Source organism: Neltuma alba, unplaced genomic scaffold (assembly GCF_004799145.2).
Source record: "Neltuma alba isolate B1F8T4 unplaced genomic scaffold, ASM479914v2 tig00004468_pilon, whole genome shotgun sequence".
Taxonomy (NCBI): domain Eukaryota; kingdom Viridiplantae; phylum Streptophyta; class Magnoliopsida; order Fabales; family Fabaceae; genus Neltuma; species Neltuma alba.
Genome location: NW_021633720.1, coordinates 89066 through 103145, shown reverse-complemented (window position 1 = coordinate 103145; position 14080 = coordinate 89066). Strand labels below are relative to the sequence as shown.

General features: G+C 30.3%; 1 protein-coding gene across 2 annotated transcripts; it reads right to left on the bottom strand.

The window, feature by feature from the left end:
* Nucleotides 1-7268: 7268 nt before the first annotated feature.
* On the bottom strand, nt 7269-9913 carry LOC114744890 (xanthoxin dehydrogenase-like). 2 transcript variants are annotated; one of them, XM_028933037.1, is made up of 2 exons: nt 9804-9913; nt 7269-8413 (listed from the first exon to the last, which is right to left on the bottom strand). In XM_028933037.1, exons 1-2 carry the CDS (start codon nt 9824-9826, stop codon nt 7615-7617), a joined length of 822 nt encoding a protein of 273 aa, XP_028788870.1. In that variant the 5' UTR covers nt 9827-9913; the 3' UTR covers nt 7269-7614. The 2 variants fall into 2 exon arrangements, with proteins under 2 accessions (XP_028788870.1, XP_028788869.1); XM_028933036.1 differs by having other exon boundaries at nt 9726-9899.
* Nucleotides 9914-14080: the final 4167 nt, after the last annotated feature.

The window sequence follows — 14080 nt, the reverse complement described above, 5'->3', positions numbered from 1 at the left end:
TAAAAAGGGACATATTTTGAAATAAATTTATCAATCTTGGACAAATTTGATAACTTAACCATCATTCCTTCATATGTCAAAAGTAATTAGAAGTGCCTGTAATGTAAATCAGAGGAAGCAAGTGCTTCATATTTACCTTATCAAAATCATTTTTTTATTTTTTTTCAATCTTAAACAAACTAATCTTAAATTTTCATATGATACACTATCAGAAGCAAAATATACATGGAACAACAACTGTTGTTCATAATAAGGTGCAACCCATGTCTCATAAAAATATGTGCTTGAATTTCACCATTAATATGAGAACTACATTGATAAGTAACATCTAAACACATGTAAATATTCTGAGTATTAAAACTTGCCTGAACTTTAGTAAGTTTCTAAAGCGCAAATCATTATGCCTTTTTATTTTTTAATATCAAAGCGAGTTTGATATTTAATTTGATCATAGCTACAAGGCTACCGTTCATTTTGTTTATCATATTTATCTATTTTTTCAAAGTATTTCTTATAATAATTGCATATGTTAAAAGTTTCACCAAATGATAATTTTAGATAATTCACATGATTAACAATGGTATTTAAAAAAAATAATATATATTTATTACAAATAACTAATTTTCTTAATTTTCTTAATCTGCTCAAATTAGTGAACTAGTTTTTATATTAAGAATTGAAGGTAGAATAAAAAAGATGCATAAATATGCAATATTTTTTTACCGGAATTTTTTATATGCAATATGAATATATAAAACGCCCTAATTGATATTGAGATCGTGCCACAACGTGATTCCTTATGGCAAAGGGCAAGACACCGGAGAGACAAATTTAAAGCGACTTTGGACGCCACGAAGTGATTTGGGTTGTGGACTCTCAGAAATTCCTCAACAACGAAGGATTCTTACTTATCAGTTACCACTCATCATAAACCAAGTGGCGCACCTGCCATGCACGTGGCATATCATTCAACCCTTTTCCCTAAAAAAAAAAAAAGCAAAAAAGATCAAGATTTCATTAAAGCTTTTAATCATGAGGTTTAAGGACGTACTTACTTTTCGGTGGTTAATTAAATTATCATCAGGTTGAAAATCACCATATTTATCTTTTACCCCACCGTCCTCTCTTAGCATCTTTATTGAATAACTTATAAATTATTATCACTTTGAAAAAATGGAAAAAAAAAAAGCTTCTTCTTATTGAATACATGTCTTTGGACTTTCTAGGATATTCTTTTCATTGGTTAATTATTTGAAATATTCTCTTCAAAAATTTTCAGACGTTTATTTTTTTGGATGAAATCAACCGTTCAAATTTAATTCTAATAATTTATATTTTATAAGAAAAATTGTTGAGGTTTTTTTAGGGGAAAATTATACATAGATCCCACACAAGACAATTAATTCATAAAAAATCCCTGAAAATTCCAAAATGATTCCTAAGTCCCCAGGGACCTGTGTGTAATAAATTGAAATTATGAAATTACATATTTACCCCTATTAATTTTATTGCAGTAATTTATTTACAACCTCAACAGTGGCTGTTGACAACCCGAAGAGAAGTGGTTAACAACCTCGGCAGTGCTCCTGACAACTCATTTTGTGGGATTCCAAGGGACACTGTCGAGATTGTTAATCACTTCTTCTCAGGTTGTCAATAGCCATTGTTAAGGTTGTAATGAATTGGGGTAAATAGGTAATTTCACAATTATAATTTGTTACACACAGGTCTCTGGAGATTTGAGAGTTATTTTGGGATTTCAAAAGACTTTTTGTGAATTAATTGTCTTGTATGAGAGCTGAGTGTAATTTTCTCTTTTTTTTAGTTGCAAAATTTATTACCCAAAAATCCCTAAAGACTCGTGTCCTTGAGCAAATGGGTGCAACTCTTTAATTATATACAACATGTTTTTATAAATAATGTGACTTGCTATATTGTATGCTCCCTTCATTCCTCAATGCAAAAAAGTAGGGCTGTTCACGGGACGGATCGGGACCGGGACAGGCCCGTCCTGGTTCCGTCCCGGTGAACAGTAACGGGACAGATTTTCTGTCCCGTGTCCCGGTCCGTCCCGGGGTTGTCCCGGTCCCGGTCGGGACGGGACGGGACAGATCCGGGACGGGACAGATCCGGGACGGGACCGGGACGTCCCGAACCCCTTTTTTTTTTAATTTATTATTTTTTTAAAAATTTTTTTAAATAAAATCTGATTTTTTTAATTATGTTTTTTTGGGCTTAAACTTTATAAAAACATCTTTTTATTTTTTATTTATTTGTTTGGACACTCTTAAATAAAAACTTAAAATATTACATATAATAATCATTAAAAACTCTAAACAAAAGCTTTTAACACAATAAAAACTTGCTAAAAATTCTAATCATCAATAATCTCAAATCATTAACAAATATAAAAACTCTAAATAAATATATCTATAGTTCCATACAATAGTCTCAAATCTTAAAAAAATATGAAAAAAATAATATTATATAAATGGGATAAAAAATTTAAAAAAAAAAAGGACCGGGACGGGACGACCCCGTCCCGTGTCCTGTCCCGTCCCGGTCCATCTTTTGTCCCGTCCCGAAAAATTTCGGGACAGATCCGTCCCGTTCCAATAAGACCGGGACCGGAACGGGCCGACCGGGACGGGTCATTCTTGAACACCCCTACAAAAAAGTAAGAGAATTTATTCTTATCTTAAATATAAGATATTGATCTACTTTTTTTTTCTAACTATATATTTTGTTCCAAATTATTTTTATTAATTGCAAGTTAAGGGGTTTTCATCTAAGAAGTAGGATCCAATGCAAATAAATAAAAAAGAATATTGTAGAAAAACTAATACATATTTTCTTATAAATAATTAACTTAACTAATTTTTTTAATCTCTGTAGATTAATTATCTAACTTCTAGTCCTTAATATAAGAGTTAGCTATAAATAGTATTTGGTCCTAAATATAATTATATAAGATCTCAATGACTCAATCTACTATGTCTTTCGAATTTTAAATTCATTCTCTAAAATATTCTTATTGATTACACACATTAAGGAGGTTTCTATAAAAAGGTAGTCATAATTAAAATGATACTTTGAGGAATTTAACTCACGTTTATTACAAATAACTAATTTAAAAAACTTTCTTAATCTACTTAAATTAGTTAAGTAGCTCTTATATTAATGACCAATGATAGTATACATGGGTGCATATATATATACAATACTCTCTCCTCCTTTTTTATAAACAACAACTACCATCTCCTTTTATCCCTAAACATAAGCAACATTTACAAGTTGTCTTAAATTTTTATAGCAAATTTCCTATTTTACTCCCATTACTTACTTATTTTAATATTTATTGTATTTATTATTTCATTTTCAAACCGTCATCTCTTTCCATCACATATTCTCTCTATTTCATAATTTTATTTATTATAATAATTTTCTTATTCTCTTTCTTTCTCTCTCTTATAAATAAGAATATTTTGAAGAAAGAACTTTTAATTTTTACCTATTTATTATTTTTAACTAATTATTTTATTTACATAATAAAGTCTTATGTTGTTTTTTGAGAAATGACATTAGACATCACGTTCCTCCTCTATTTATGGGGTGTTTGGAAAGTCTAATAAGCACTTTTTATAAACATTTTTTTGTAAATTAACATAAAGTTTTTTACATATTTACTTTATATATTATTAAAATACTTGTAAAATTATAATTTTAATCTTACGCAAACATCACAAAGACGAATTTGAGATCTAAATGTGAAAAAAGAGATCAAAGAGGTACACATGTGAGTCTTCCAGCATTAAATATGCTATGACCAAATTTGATTTAGAGTCAAAAGCTAATTAATGATTTTAAAGCAATAAAGATGCACGTGCTGGGGTGCTGGGTTTGCGTGCATGCATCTTGTGATTTGATGTAAGGCCGAAAGCTAATTTGAGATCCACAAGCCCAAAACAAGATCATGGATGTGTTTCCGTGTCCTCTTATATTTTTGACTTAATTTAGGGAGAATCATTACAAAATTCTAAGAAAAAAATTTAATTATAAAAAAATTATGAAAAAAATCAATCTTTTAGTCCTTCAACTTTTAACTCAATCCCTCAATTATAACTCGGTGTAACTCAGTCCTTAAATTTTAAACTCGTTTATGACTCAGTCTCTTATATTTTTTTTATTATTATTTTATATTATCACCCTTCTCATTTATGACTCAGCTTGGGTCATCCTATATGACAATAATGGGTAAGAAGTTGTTTTCAAGTCAGCTCCACTTAACCAGAGGGAAGAGAGAACTGAAGAACACGGAGAAGAGGGGACAAAGAAAGAGGAGGCGACGAACCAGTATAGTCTACAAAGAAGAATTTGAACTGCACAGCACAAATAGGGCTTTGATTTCATTCACACAGATAAATAAATAGCATCCAAAGAAAACAATTATATGAACAAATTTTGAAGAGTTCTTTTTTACATTCCTCTCAGCAGAAACTTGCCGCACTTCCTCTGTTGGCTGGTTCAGATCAAATCTATCATTCCCTACGCTTGCAGTAGATGAACTCCCTCCTTCTCCCCACTCTTATTCTCAGCACCACGGTCTCCTCCATCATTATCTTTACCTAACATACGAGCAAGAATGCGAGTAAATGGCTGCCGCCATTTACATAAACAGCAAAGCTTTATTGAAAGCCTTGTTGGGATCAAAGGCAGATAAATTTATAGACATGGAGAGAGGCCCTGCATTCATCTCCACGTAATTGATTTGAGAGTATAGAGGAGTAGATGTCCCTGTGGGTTCCAGCTTCAGAAGCAGCTTAATCTTCTTTCTTTTTTCCCCTTTTCTCCATGTCTTCAATTCTCTCTTCATTGATTACATGGAGCTGACTTGGAATCATTTTTATGAATCATTATTTCCATGTAGGATGACTCAAGTTGAGCTGTACATGAGAAGGATGATAATATAAAATGATGAAAAGACAAGAGACTGAGTCATAATCGAATTAAAAGTTTACGGACCGAGTCACACCGAATTATAATTGAGGAACTGAGTTATAAGTCAGTTAAAAATTAAAAGAGTAAAAGATTAATTTTCTCAAAAATTTTAATGATAAGTGACTAGCCTGAATATATTATTATTTCTTACTTTGAAACTTTTCATTGCTCTTACTCTTTATTTGTCGATAAACTTTAAGGTAATTAAATATCTTTCTTAAACCTGATTGTGATTCTCCCCTTAATTTAAGGTCAAAGGCCAATTTGAGATCTAAATATTTAAAAGCACATGTGTGATTATCATACCGTATGTTTGAGATCCAAAGGTTTCGGGTAAAAGGCCAATTTGAGATTTACTGCAGGTCTACAGTTAGGATACAACGTTTTTTTCGCTTTCTTTAACCAATCAACATGTTTACATCATTGATTAGAGACACACAGAATAACAAGTGAAAACTCTTAAAAATGGCCTAGCTTCTTCGTGTACTTTTTCAATCCCAAATGTAGGGCTTGTTTGGAGCTCCGTTCAAAACGGGCTTTTAAGCAAATTCACATAAGCCGAGACAAAACTCTCCTCACATACTTACCTCGTATTCCGTAAATCACGTTTGAAAATCTACTTATAAGTCAATCCAAACAAGCCCGTAATAGTGTATATTATATCACTTAAAACTAAAGAAATATTTTTTTTCTCAAAGATAAGTTCAGTTCAATTTAAAAGAAGCTTGATGATGAAACGGTTAATATAATCTTTGATCTTTTAAATTTGCATGAATTTTGATATTATCCTCTCACATTCCAAACCATAGATTTATTCCAAATTTTTATTAAATTATAGAAACGTGTTTTAGATGGGAAAAAAAATTTGAAGGAAAGAGACCTATAATTTGAAACTTAAGACCAAAATCAAAATAAGAAAAAACTTATGAAACCAAAAATTGTATGAATCCATGATAAAATATTCACTTTCAAGCACAATTTTTTCAACAAATTTCACACTTGAAAGAGCCTATTTAAATTGGAAAAAAGACACTAGAATATCCTCAAAAATGTTAAAGGATAAATTAAGATAGATGAATTTTAAAATCTCAAATCAAACCTCTTGTACTATTTTAAAATTTTAAAATATTATGAAATAACAACACTATCCTTATTCTTAATGACTATTTTTATATAACTATTGACTACTCTAATTTAACTATTAATTATTTTTGTTTTCAAAGTTCCGATGACTACTTTTATAAAGTTATTGACTACACAAAAGTAGTAAATAACTAAATAAGAAGTAGTCATTAGATTCCAACAACACTTAAAGTATTCTTTGAATTTTTTACACAAAAGTGTTAATAACGAAAATAGAGTAGTCAATAATTAAACAAGAATAGTTGCCAAAATTTTAAAAATAAAAATAGTCACTCACAATACTAGAGTACTCAGTAGCTAAATAAAAATAGTCATTAGAGTTCTAAAAACAAACGTAATCAATAGTTAAAAAAAATAGTCAATACATAAGAAAAAGTAGTCATTGAAACTCCAATGACCCATCATTGGAACTCCAACGGCCAGAACTGCTAAAGTGGCAATATTTAAAGGAAAAAAAAGAAAAATAATAGTAAAAAACATTTGTATAATTTTGCAAGATTTGAAAATTCCAAAATGATATAAGGAGTCTGAATTAGAATTTTAAAATTTATCCACACTGATTTGTTCTTTAACAATTTCTAGAGTATTTTATTGTCCCTGAGCTCTTGCAACATTTCAGAAATGTTTGCAGGCGAAGAGAGTTTTCAATGGTCCATGAGCCAATTCGTTTTGGCATTGGGAAAGGAGGACATGCATCACTGCCAATTCTTGTCAAGATAGAAGCACATAATTGTCACCAAAAAAAAAAAAAGAAGCACATAATATCAACCGTTGCAGATAGTTCCCACCAGTTTTTGCTCTGTAAAGTTCCCACCATTTTCTTCTTTATTATGTGTTATTCATCCTCCTTTGTATGCTAATAAGCTAAATGCCCACTATAAGTCCGTATAATGGAAGTTGTTCTTTTATTTAAAAAAAAAAATATTGGAGGCCAGTGCATCTTATAGGGTCTCTACAGCTGGTCAGGGACAAGGAGGCAAGGCTATGAATAATCAGTAAGAGGACAAAAAGGAAGGTAACATGTTCTCCATCTTTTCAAGCTGGAAAACTGGTTTCAAGCCTCTAAGGATCAAATGGTGCATTAGGAGGGAATAAAACCAAAAGATCAAGAGAGAAGCCAAACCCATAAAAAAACTATGCTTCTGGGATTATAAATATTGTGGGTTAATGTCGCAAAGTTAAGCAACAATGGAGCTAACACACACACACACTCTGAAGCGACTAGCCATGATATTCGTCTCATCAACTGTTACTTCTCCACGAAAACCCCCCCAGGATCTACTCTTGGCTAGCATAAGTCCCTTCTCAGCTCATGCCAAGTCTCGTGATTCAAATTTAATGGTAGTAAAAATACAAATAAAGGCCATTCTATCAAACACGAAGTTGATTGGCCTGGACCAATTTATTGATAGATAAGCCTGGTTGAACAACTGCTATCAGAGGCTTAACAATATAACAAACAATAGCCACTCATCATCGAAAGACTCGAAGGGAGTGGTTAACATTAGTAAAGCCTCCATCAACCATGAGGTTCTGACCGCTTACATACCTTGAATCATCACTTGCCAAGAAGAGCACCGCATTAGCCACATCATTTGCAGTCAATTCTACCCCTTGCAAATTGGCATTTCGCCCAATAAATGAACGAAAACCAACTATGGCATCCTCAGTGCTCTCATCTTCATGCAAATGAGCCAAAGACAAACCGGTGAAAACAGCATATGGTGCCACACAGTTCACTCTTATTCCATGTTTCCCCAGTTCAGCAGCAACATTCTTTGTGAGCCCCCAAACAGCATGCTTGGACCCTGTGTAAGCATGTGGTCCAATGCCCCCAGTGGCACTTGATACACTAGATAAGGATATGATTGATCCCTTCTTCAATGGAATCATAACTCTTGCAGCATGTTTCATCCCATGGAATACTCCCTTCACATTTATATTAAATACCTTTTCAAATTCTGACATATCCACTTCGCGGATATCAGGAGCAGGCGACCCAGAAATTCCAGCATTGTTGACTATAATGTCGAGGGTGCCGAATTTACGCACAGTGAAGTCCACTGCAGAGCGAACATCATCCTCTACTGTAACATCACAATGAAAGAAACAAACATTTGCGTCTCCACCAAGGGATTCTGCAACCTGCGAACCAAGGTTGTCTTGTACATCAACAATGCAAACTTTGGCACCGTGGAGGTGGAATAGACGGACAATGCTTTCTCCAATTCCAGAAGCTCCTCCTGTAACCAATGCTACTTTGCCTAGTAACCTGAGGAAAAGACAACAATCAACATAGTAATGTGACACAGCATAAGTGGGAAAGGGGTGATAATGCAGAAGATTAATGAAAATTGAATGCCTGAACAAAAGTATGTTAACAAGTACAGGCAGAAATGTTGCAGAACCAACATGTGCAACAGCAAGTAAAGAATGAGAATATGGAAGTGAGTAATTTTTTAAAGAACAAAAACTAATCACGGATTTCAGTCAGACCATCTATAATTCTATATTACATCCATTTGTCCCAGGCTGCTCTCTGTCTCTCACGGTAAGCACTTTTTCTATGCGATACCTCAGTCATGTATGCCTATGGATCCATCAGTAATTTTATAGCATGCAGGATAAGTAATGAAGCGACAAATACAAGTTACTCCATTTTGCAATGGAAAGAATGGAAGAATGTTCAATCTCTCTAAGCTTCTGGCTTCGCCTGTAGTTTAAACACTCGAAAGGATAAAAGTTTTTCTACCATGGTGCATGACCAGTTCAGGTGTTAGCACAAGTGTCAATCATAGAAACACAGATACATCATCAGTCCAGAAGATGAAGTCACCTTTTTTATTAACCAAAAGTATTGAACCAGTCAAGAAGGTCATACGAATAAATCATCCTACCTCCAAATTACTTAAATATCTTTATTCGTTATTTTTCACCCTCCTCCTAGACCAACTCACAATATACTCCAAAGGTGGAGAAGAGTGGTAAGACAAGCAGCTATTATATGTACATATTGAAGACTTCATAGAAATTTCATAGTCAGCTAGGTAGGAGGATTTAAGAGTTTGACATAAGCAGGATACACAAAACATTAAAGCAAAAGCATTTCAGGAATGAAAATATAACTGCTTTGGAAAAACAACTAGAGAGCATTCGAGAAAACACAAGTCAGCTAACAAAAAAAAAAAAAAGGCTACAGTGAGAACTGAGAAATGAGAAACGCGCATAATCTCTTATAAATAATTTCAAGTTGGAAACAAAGCAGATAGCTCAATATCTCCATAGTTGAAATTCAAATATATTATTATAATGTGCATATAATGAAAAGGGATCGAAAGCTTCCAGCAGTAAGTCAGAAACAAAGTGAGTTCAGAAGCGTCAAAGCAAGTCAAACTCAAGCCAAAAAATCTGTATATAGGCTCGACTAATCTGATAGCATATAAGTTCAAATCCACTCGGCTTCAGTTACTTGAAGCAGATCTAAATCCGAAGAAATCCCAACGAGGATTCAAGATATTGCATGCAGATTTACCACCAGAAGTCGAACAAAAAAGTGGGGAATTAAAGAGCCAGACGTATCTCACCTTTGGGACGGAAGCGAGGACGGAGTAGTGACGCTGACAATGGACATAATTGTGGTATCTCAGCGAGAGATTCCTCACCGTCTTTCTCTGAAGCGAATCATATGATTGATTTCTTCGGGCGTAGACAAAACGTACACGAGGTTCTGACTTTCCTACTATGCCCCTCCCATCCTCTTCTCCCCCGGCCTGCACAAAAACAAAACCGTTCTGGGTGTGAAAATGAAGCTAACCACTTTTTTTTTTTTTTTGGCCTTTGTTTCAACTGTTCTAAAATAATTTTTAAGGCACCAAAAATATTTTTCGGTGCCAATCGGTATGTTCTTTTTATAGCATCTAATATTCTAAATTAATGTCTAGTGTATTGCGTTATTTTTTAAAAATAACACGCAAAAGTAGTAGACATCCAACTTACTAGGTATTAATACTGAAAAAATATTTTAAAATATTAAATACACTAAAAATATTTTAGAATATTGGTTGGATGCCATTGAATGGTTATGTTAACGGCTCATCCCACATGGGTCCACATGGTTGGACTGTTTATGTGCTTGTTTGAAATAAGTCATAAGTAATTTTTTAATCATAATTTACGAATATGAGATAAATATGTTAGAAAAATTTTGTTTTAACTTACATAAAATATATTTATAAGCGTTTTTAAATGCGTTTCCAAACCCTATATGACTCGGGGGTGTTTAGAAGCATTTAAAAGTTCAAACAACGAATCAAACTCCTCCACATATTTATTTCGTACATTATAAAAATATTTTTAAAACTATAGTTTTGATTCCATTCAAACACCTCCTCAATAGAAGAAGATGAAGAAAGAGAGCATAGAGAAGCTGAGAAAGATCCATTTAAGAAATATAAGAAAGTAGAGACTATTATTTTACAGCAAATAACAACTAATCTGATCCCCCTCAATCACGAACTGAGACCAATTTTCAAACGAGATTGTTACAAGTTTTTGTTCTTCAAATTTATTTTTATTTTAATTTCTTAAGTTTTAAATTATAAGTTTTGATCTTTAAATTTCTTTTTATTTATAATCTAATAAAAATTTGAACTATTTTATGTTTTGAGAGCCTAAAATCAAAATGGGAATAAATTTTTAAAAACTAAAATTATATTAACCCAACCTGTAAATATCAGCAAAATGGCTGAGAAATCGCAGGCATTTGACAAAGACGGCCATTTGAGACACCGAGAGAAGAGGACAATTGCGGTTAGCCTTTGGGAGAGGCATGCTGATTCTCTCACCACGTGTGTTCCTTAATTTCATTATAAAATTGAATTGAATGGGGAAGATCGGAAGAGATATGATGGGGTGTGCTTTTTTTTTTTTTTATAAACAACTTTAAACAAATTTCGTCATTTAGGTAAAAAAAAATTAGTTAAAAATAATAAATAGATAACAATTAAATTTTTAAAAATATCCTTATTTATAGGAGAGATAGAAAGTATAAGAAAGTGAATAAGAAAATTATTATAATGGAAAACACTATAAAAGAAAAAGAATTAAAAAAAAATGTGGATAAAGAGAGATAATTGTTTGGAAAATGAAATAATAAATATATTAAGTATTAAAATAAGTAATTAATGGGACAAAATAAAAAATTTGTTACAAAAAATTAAAACAACTTGTAAATGTTGCTTTCATTTAGGAATAAGAGGGTAATGACAGTTGTTTCTTATGAAAAGAGATGGATGGAGTATAATTTAGGGGGTTGTATAATTTACCCTTAGATTTAAATTAATATTACATTTTAATTAACAATAATAAACAGTTGGCAAAATAATAATAACAATAAACAACTAAATAATTAATAGATTTAATACTGAATAATTAATAATTAATATAAATTAATAGGTTTACATTCTTGCAAAAAGATGGGCTTACATTGATTAAAAAGATTCTAATATAAATTATAATTAAAAAATTTGGCCGGTTTAGATTTAAATGTATCTTTTAAAATAGAAGGGAGGTTCATATTATTAAGCTAAAATGTAAGGGGAATTAAAATATTATATTCATGGTCAAAAAATTAAAGTATTTAATTTTAAAAAATAATGATAATAAAAATAACTAAAGTGTCCACATTCCTATTTATAAAACAAAGGGAGAATTTTTTTATCTTATTTATATATCACATCATTTAATTTTTAGTATGAATGTAATATTTTGTCATTCATTTATTACATTGTAGTAGCTTTGACTCAGTTCAAGATCTTATAAAAAGGACCATACCAATTCAAATTTTGGGATCATATAAAAAGAACTAGAGCGAGTAAATTAATTGGTATTTTTTAAAGTGCATATATTAAATAAGGGTAAAATTAAAATATTGTTATATTTTGAGACATATTAGTTTAATGTGTTTTTATCTATATGAAGCATAATAAAATGTCCTACAAACAAGATCTAAGGAGTAATAATTATCAATCCATTATTAAAATATTGATAACATATTTTATTATGTTAAAAATTTATAAATTATAAATATTTAATAAAATTTAGACAGTATATACATCATTTTATCAAAATAACACAAACAAGGGAAAATAAAATGGCGTGCGTCAACGAATCTGCAAAATCTTGCCAAGTCTTCCAATAAAACGCTTCCCAAAAAATGGAGCGATTGATATGCTTGGCAGTTGGCACAATTATAATTTATAATCTTAAATTGATTGTCATTTAGCTGTGTTGTGGAGGATAGAACCAAAGAATATATTATACTCAACTTATTTCTATTGACCTTTTTAAATTTAGGGTGTTTGGGTTAAGTTAAAAGTGTTTTTCAAAATTATTTTTTTGTAAATCGAGACAAATCCCTCCATATATTTATTTTGTATACTGTAAAAGTACTTTCAAAACTATAATTTTGCTTCTATCCAAACACCCCCTAAGTATCAATATTATAATGCAACATCGAATCATCTCTGGAATGGATTCAAAATTCAATTCCTCTCCCTTCCCTTCTTTTTCTTTTCTTCCAAAGTTTGATCTCCATCCTTTCCTGATATAAGAAATGGATAGTTCAAATTTAATGTTTTACAAAAAATATTAGTATAAAAATAAGTAAATAAATTAACACCGTTAAAAATTGACTTGCATAATCCATGTTACAATATAAAAAGCACGAAAAAGATTAAGTTTATAAATTATAATTATAGTTGTATAAAATATTATATTTGAACCATTCATTGTTCTATCTATAGGTGGAGATGAGAGTTTGAGAAGGAAAACAAGATAAAAAGAAGAAGAAGAAGATAGGATCCATTCGGAACATATATTGGACAACAAATGGAAACAAAGATTGAAGAAATTCAAATAAAAATTAGGAATAATTATTCTCTGGGTCCTTATAGCTTCATCTGATTTTTAATCAAGTCTTTATAAAAAATTTTCTTTTTATCAGATCATTTTATTTTTACATGTTTTTAATTAGATCCTTCTATTTTTTTTTCCTTTTTGTCAGGTCTTTATAATTTTACTTATTTTTTAATTAGGTCCTTTGTAGTTTTAAAAAAAATTATTTATTAACTTTATGCTTTAAATTAATTTCATTTTTAAATTAATAATAATATAATTGGACAGAATAATTAATATAATCATTTAGTTATGAATAATTAATCAGAATAATCAATTATACTTAATTATAAATTATTTATAATTATATTCCAATTTCAGAAAATTTTATTATTATAATTTGAATTTTATAATTATAAAAATTAGAATTAAAAAATAAATACTATATATGTTTAACTAAAAATTTAAAAGAATATTAACATAAAATTGTTATAATAATTTATTATTTATAGAATAAAGAATAAAAACTACAAGAACCTAATCAAAAATAAGATAAAATAACAAGGACTTGATAAAAAAAATTATAAGGACGTGATTAAAAACATGTGAAATTATAAGGTCTAATAAAAAAAAATTATAAGGATCTGATTAAAAAATAGTTGAAACTATAAGGACTTGCATATTAATTATCTCTAAAAATCACATCCATCTGGTCCTAGATGCAGGATTTAGTTAGGAGTAAATTTTAATTCTTAATATAAAATATTAATTTATTCTATTTCTCATATTTATTATTTTTTATAAATTAATTTATCTAAAATATAAACTGATATATAATCTAATATTGTGTCATATTATTTTAGGCAGATTAGATCACACTTGTTATAATTAAGTAGTTTACTTATGTTTATTAATTTGCTTGAATTAAATAAAAAAATTAGAAAAATAACACTAACATTAAGGATGAGGGTACTTAATTTGAAAATGCTGGTAATAAATAGAATTAGTTGGTCTCAAATGTGAATTTCATATATTTTGTGTGGTT

What these genes read in the sequence shown, in the direction of transcription:
- LOC114744890 (XM_028933036.1), bottom strand. Translation starts at nt 9,772, where the DNA reads ATGTCCATTGTCAGCGTCACTACTCCGTCCTCGCTTCCGTCCCAAAG. An exon ending in TCCTCGCTTCCGTCCCAAAG is followed by an intron (nt 8,414 to 9,725) that starts GTGAGATACGTC and finishes TCTTTTCCTCAG; the next exon opens with GTTACTAGGCAAAGTAGCAT.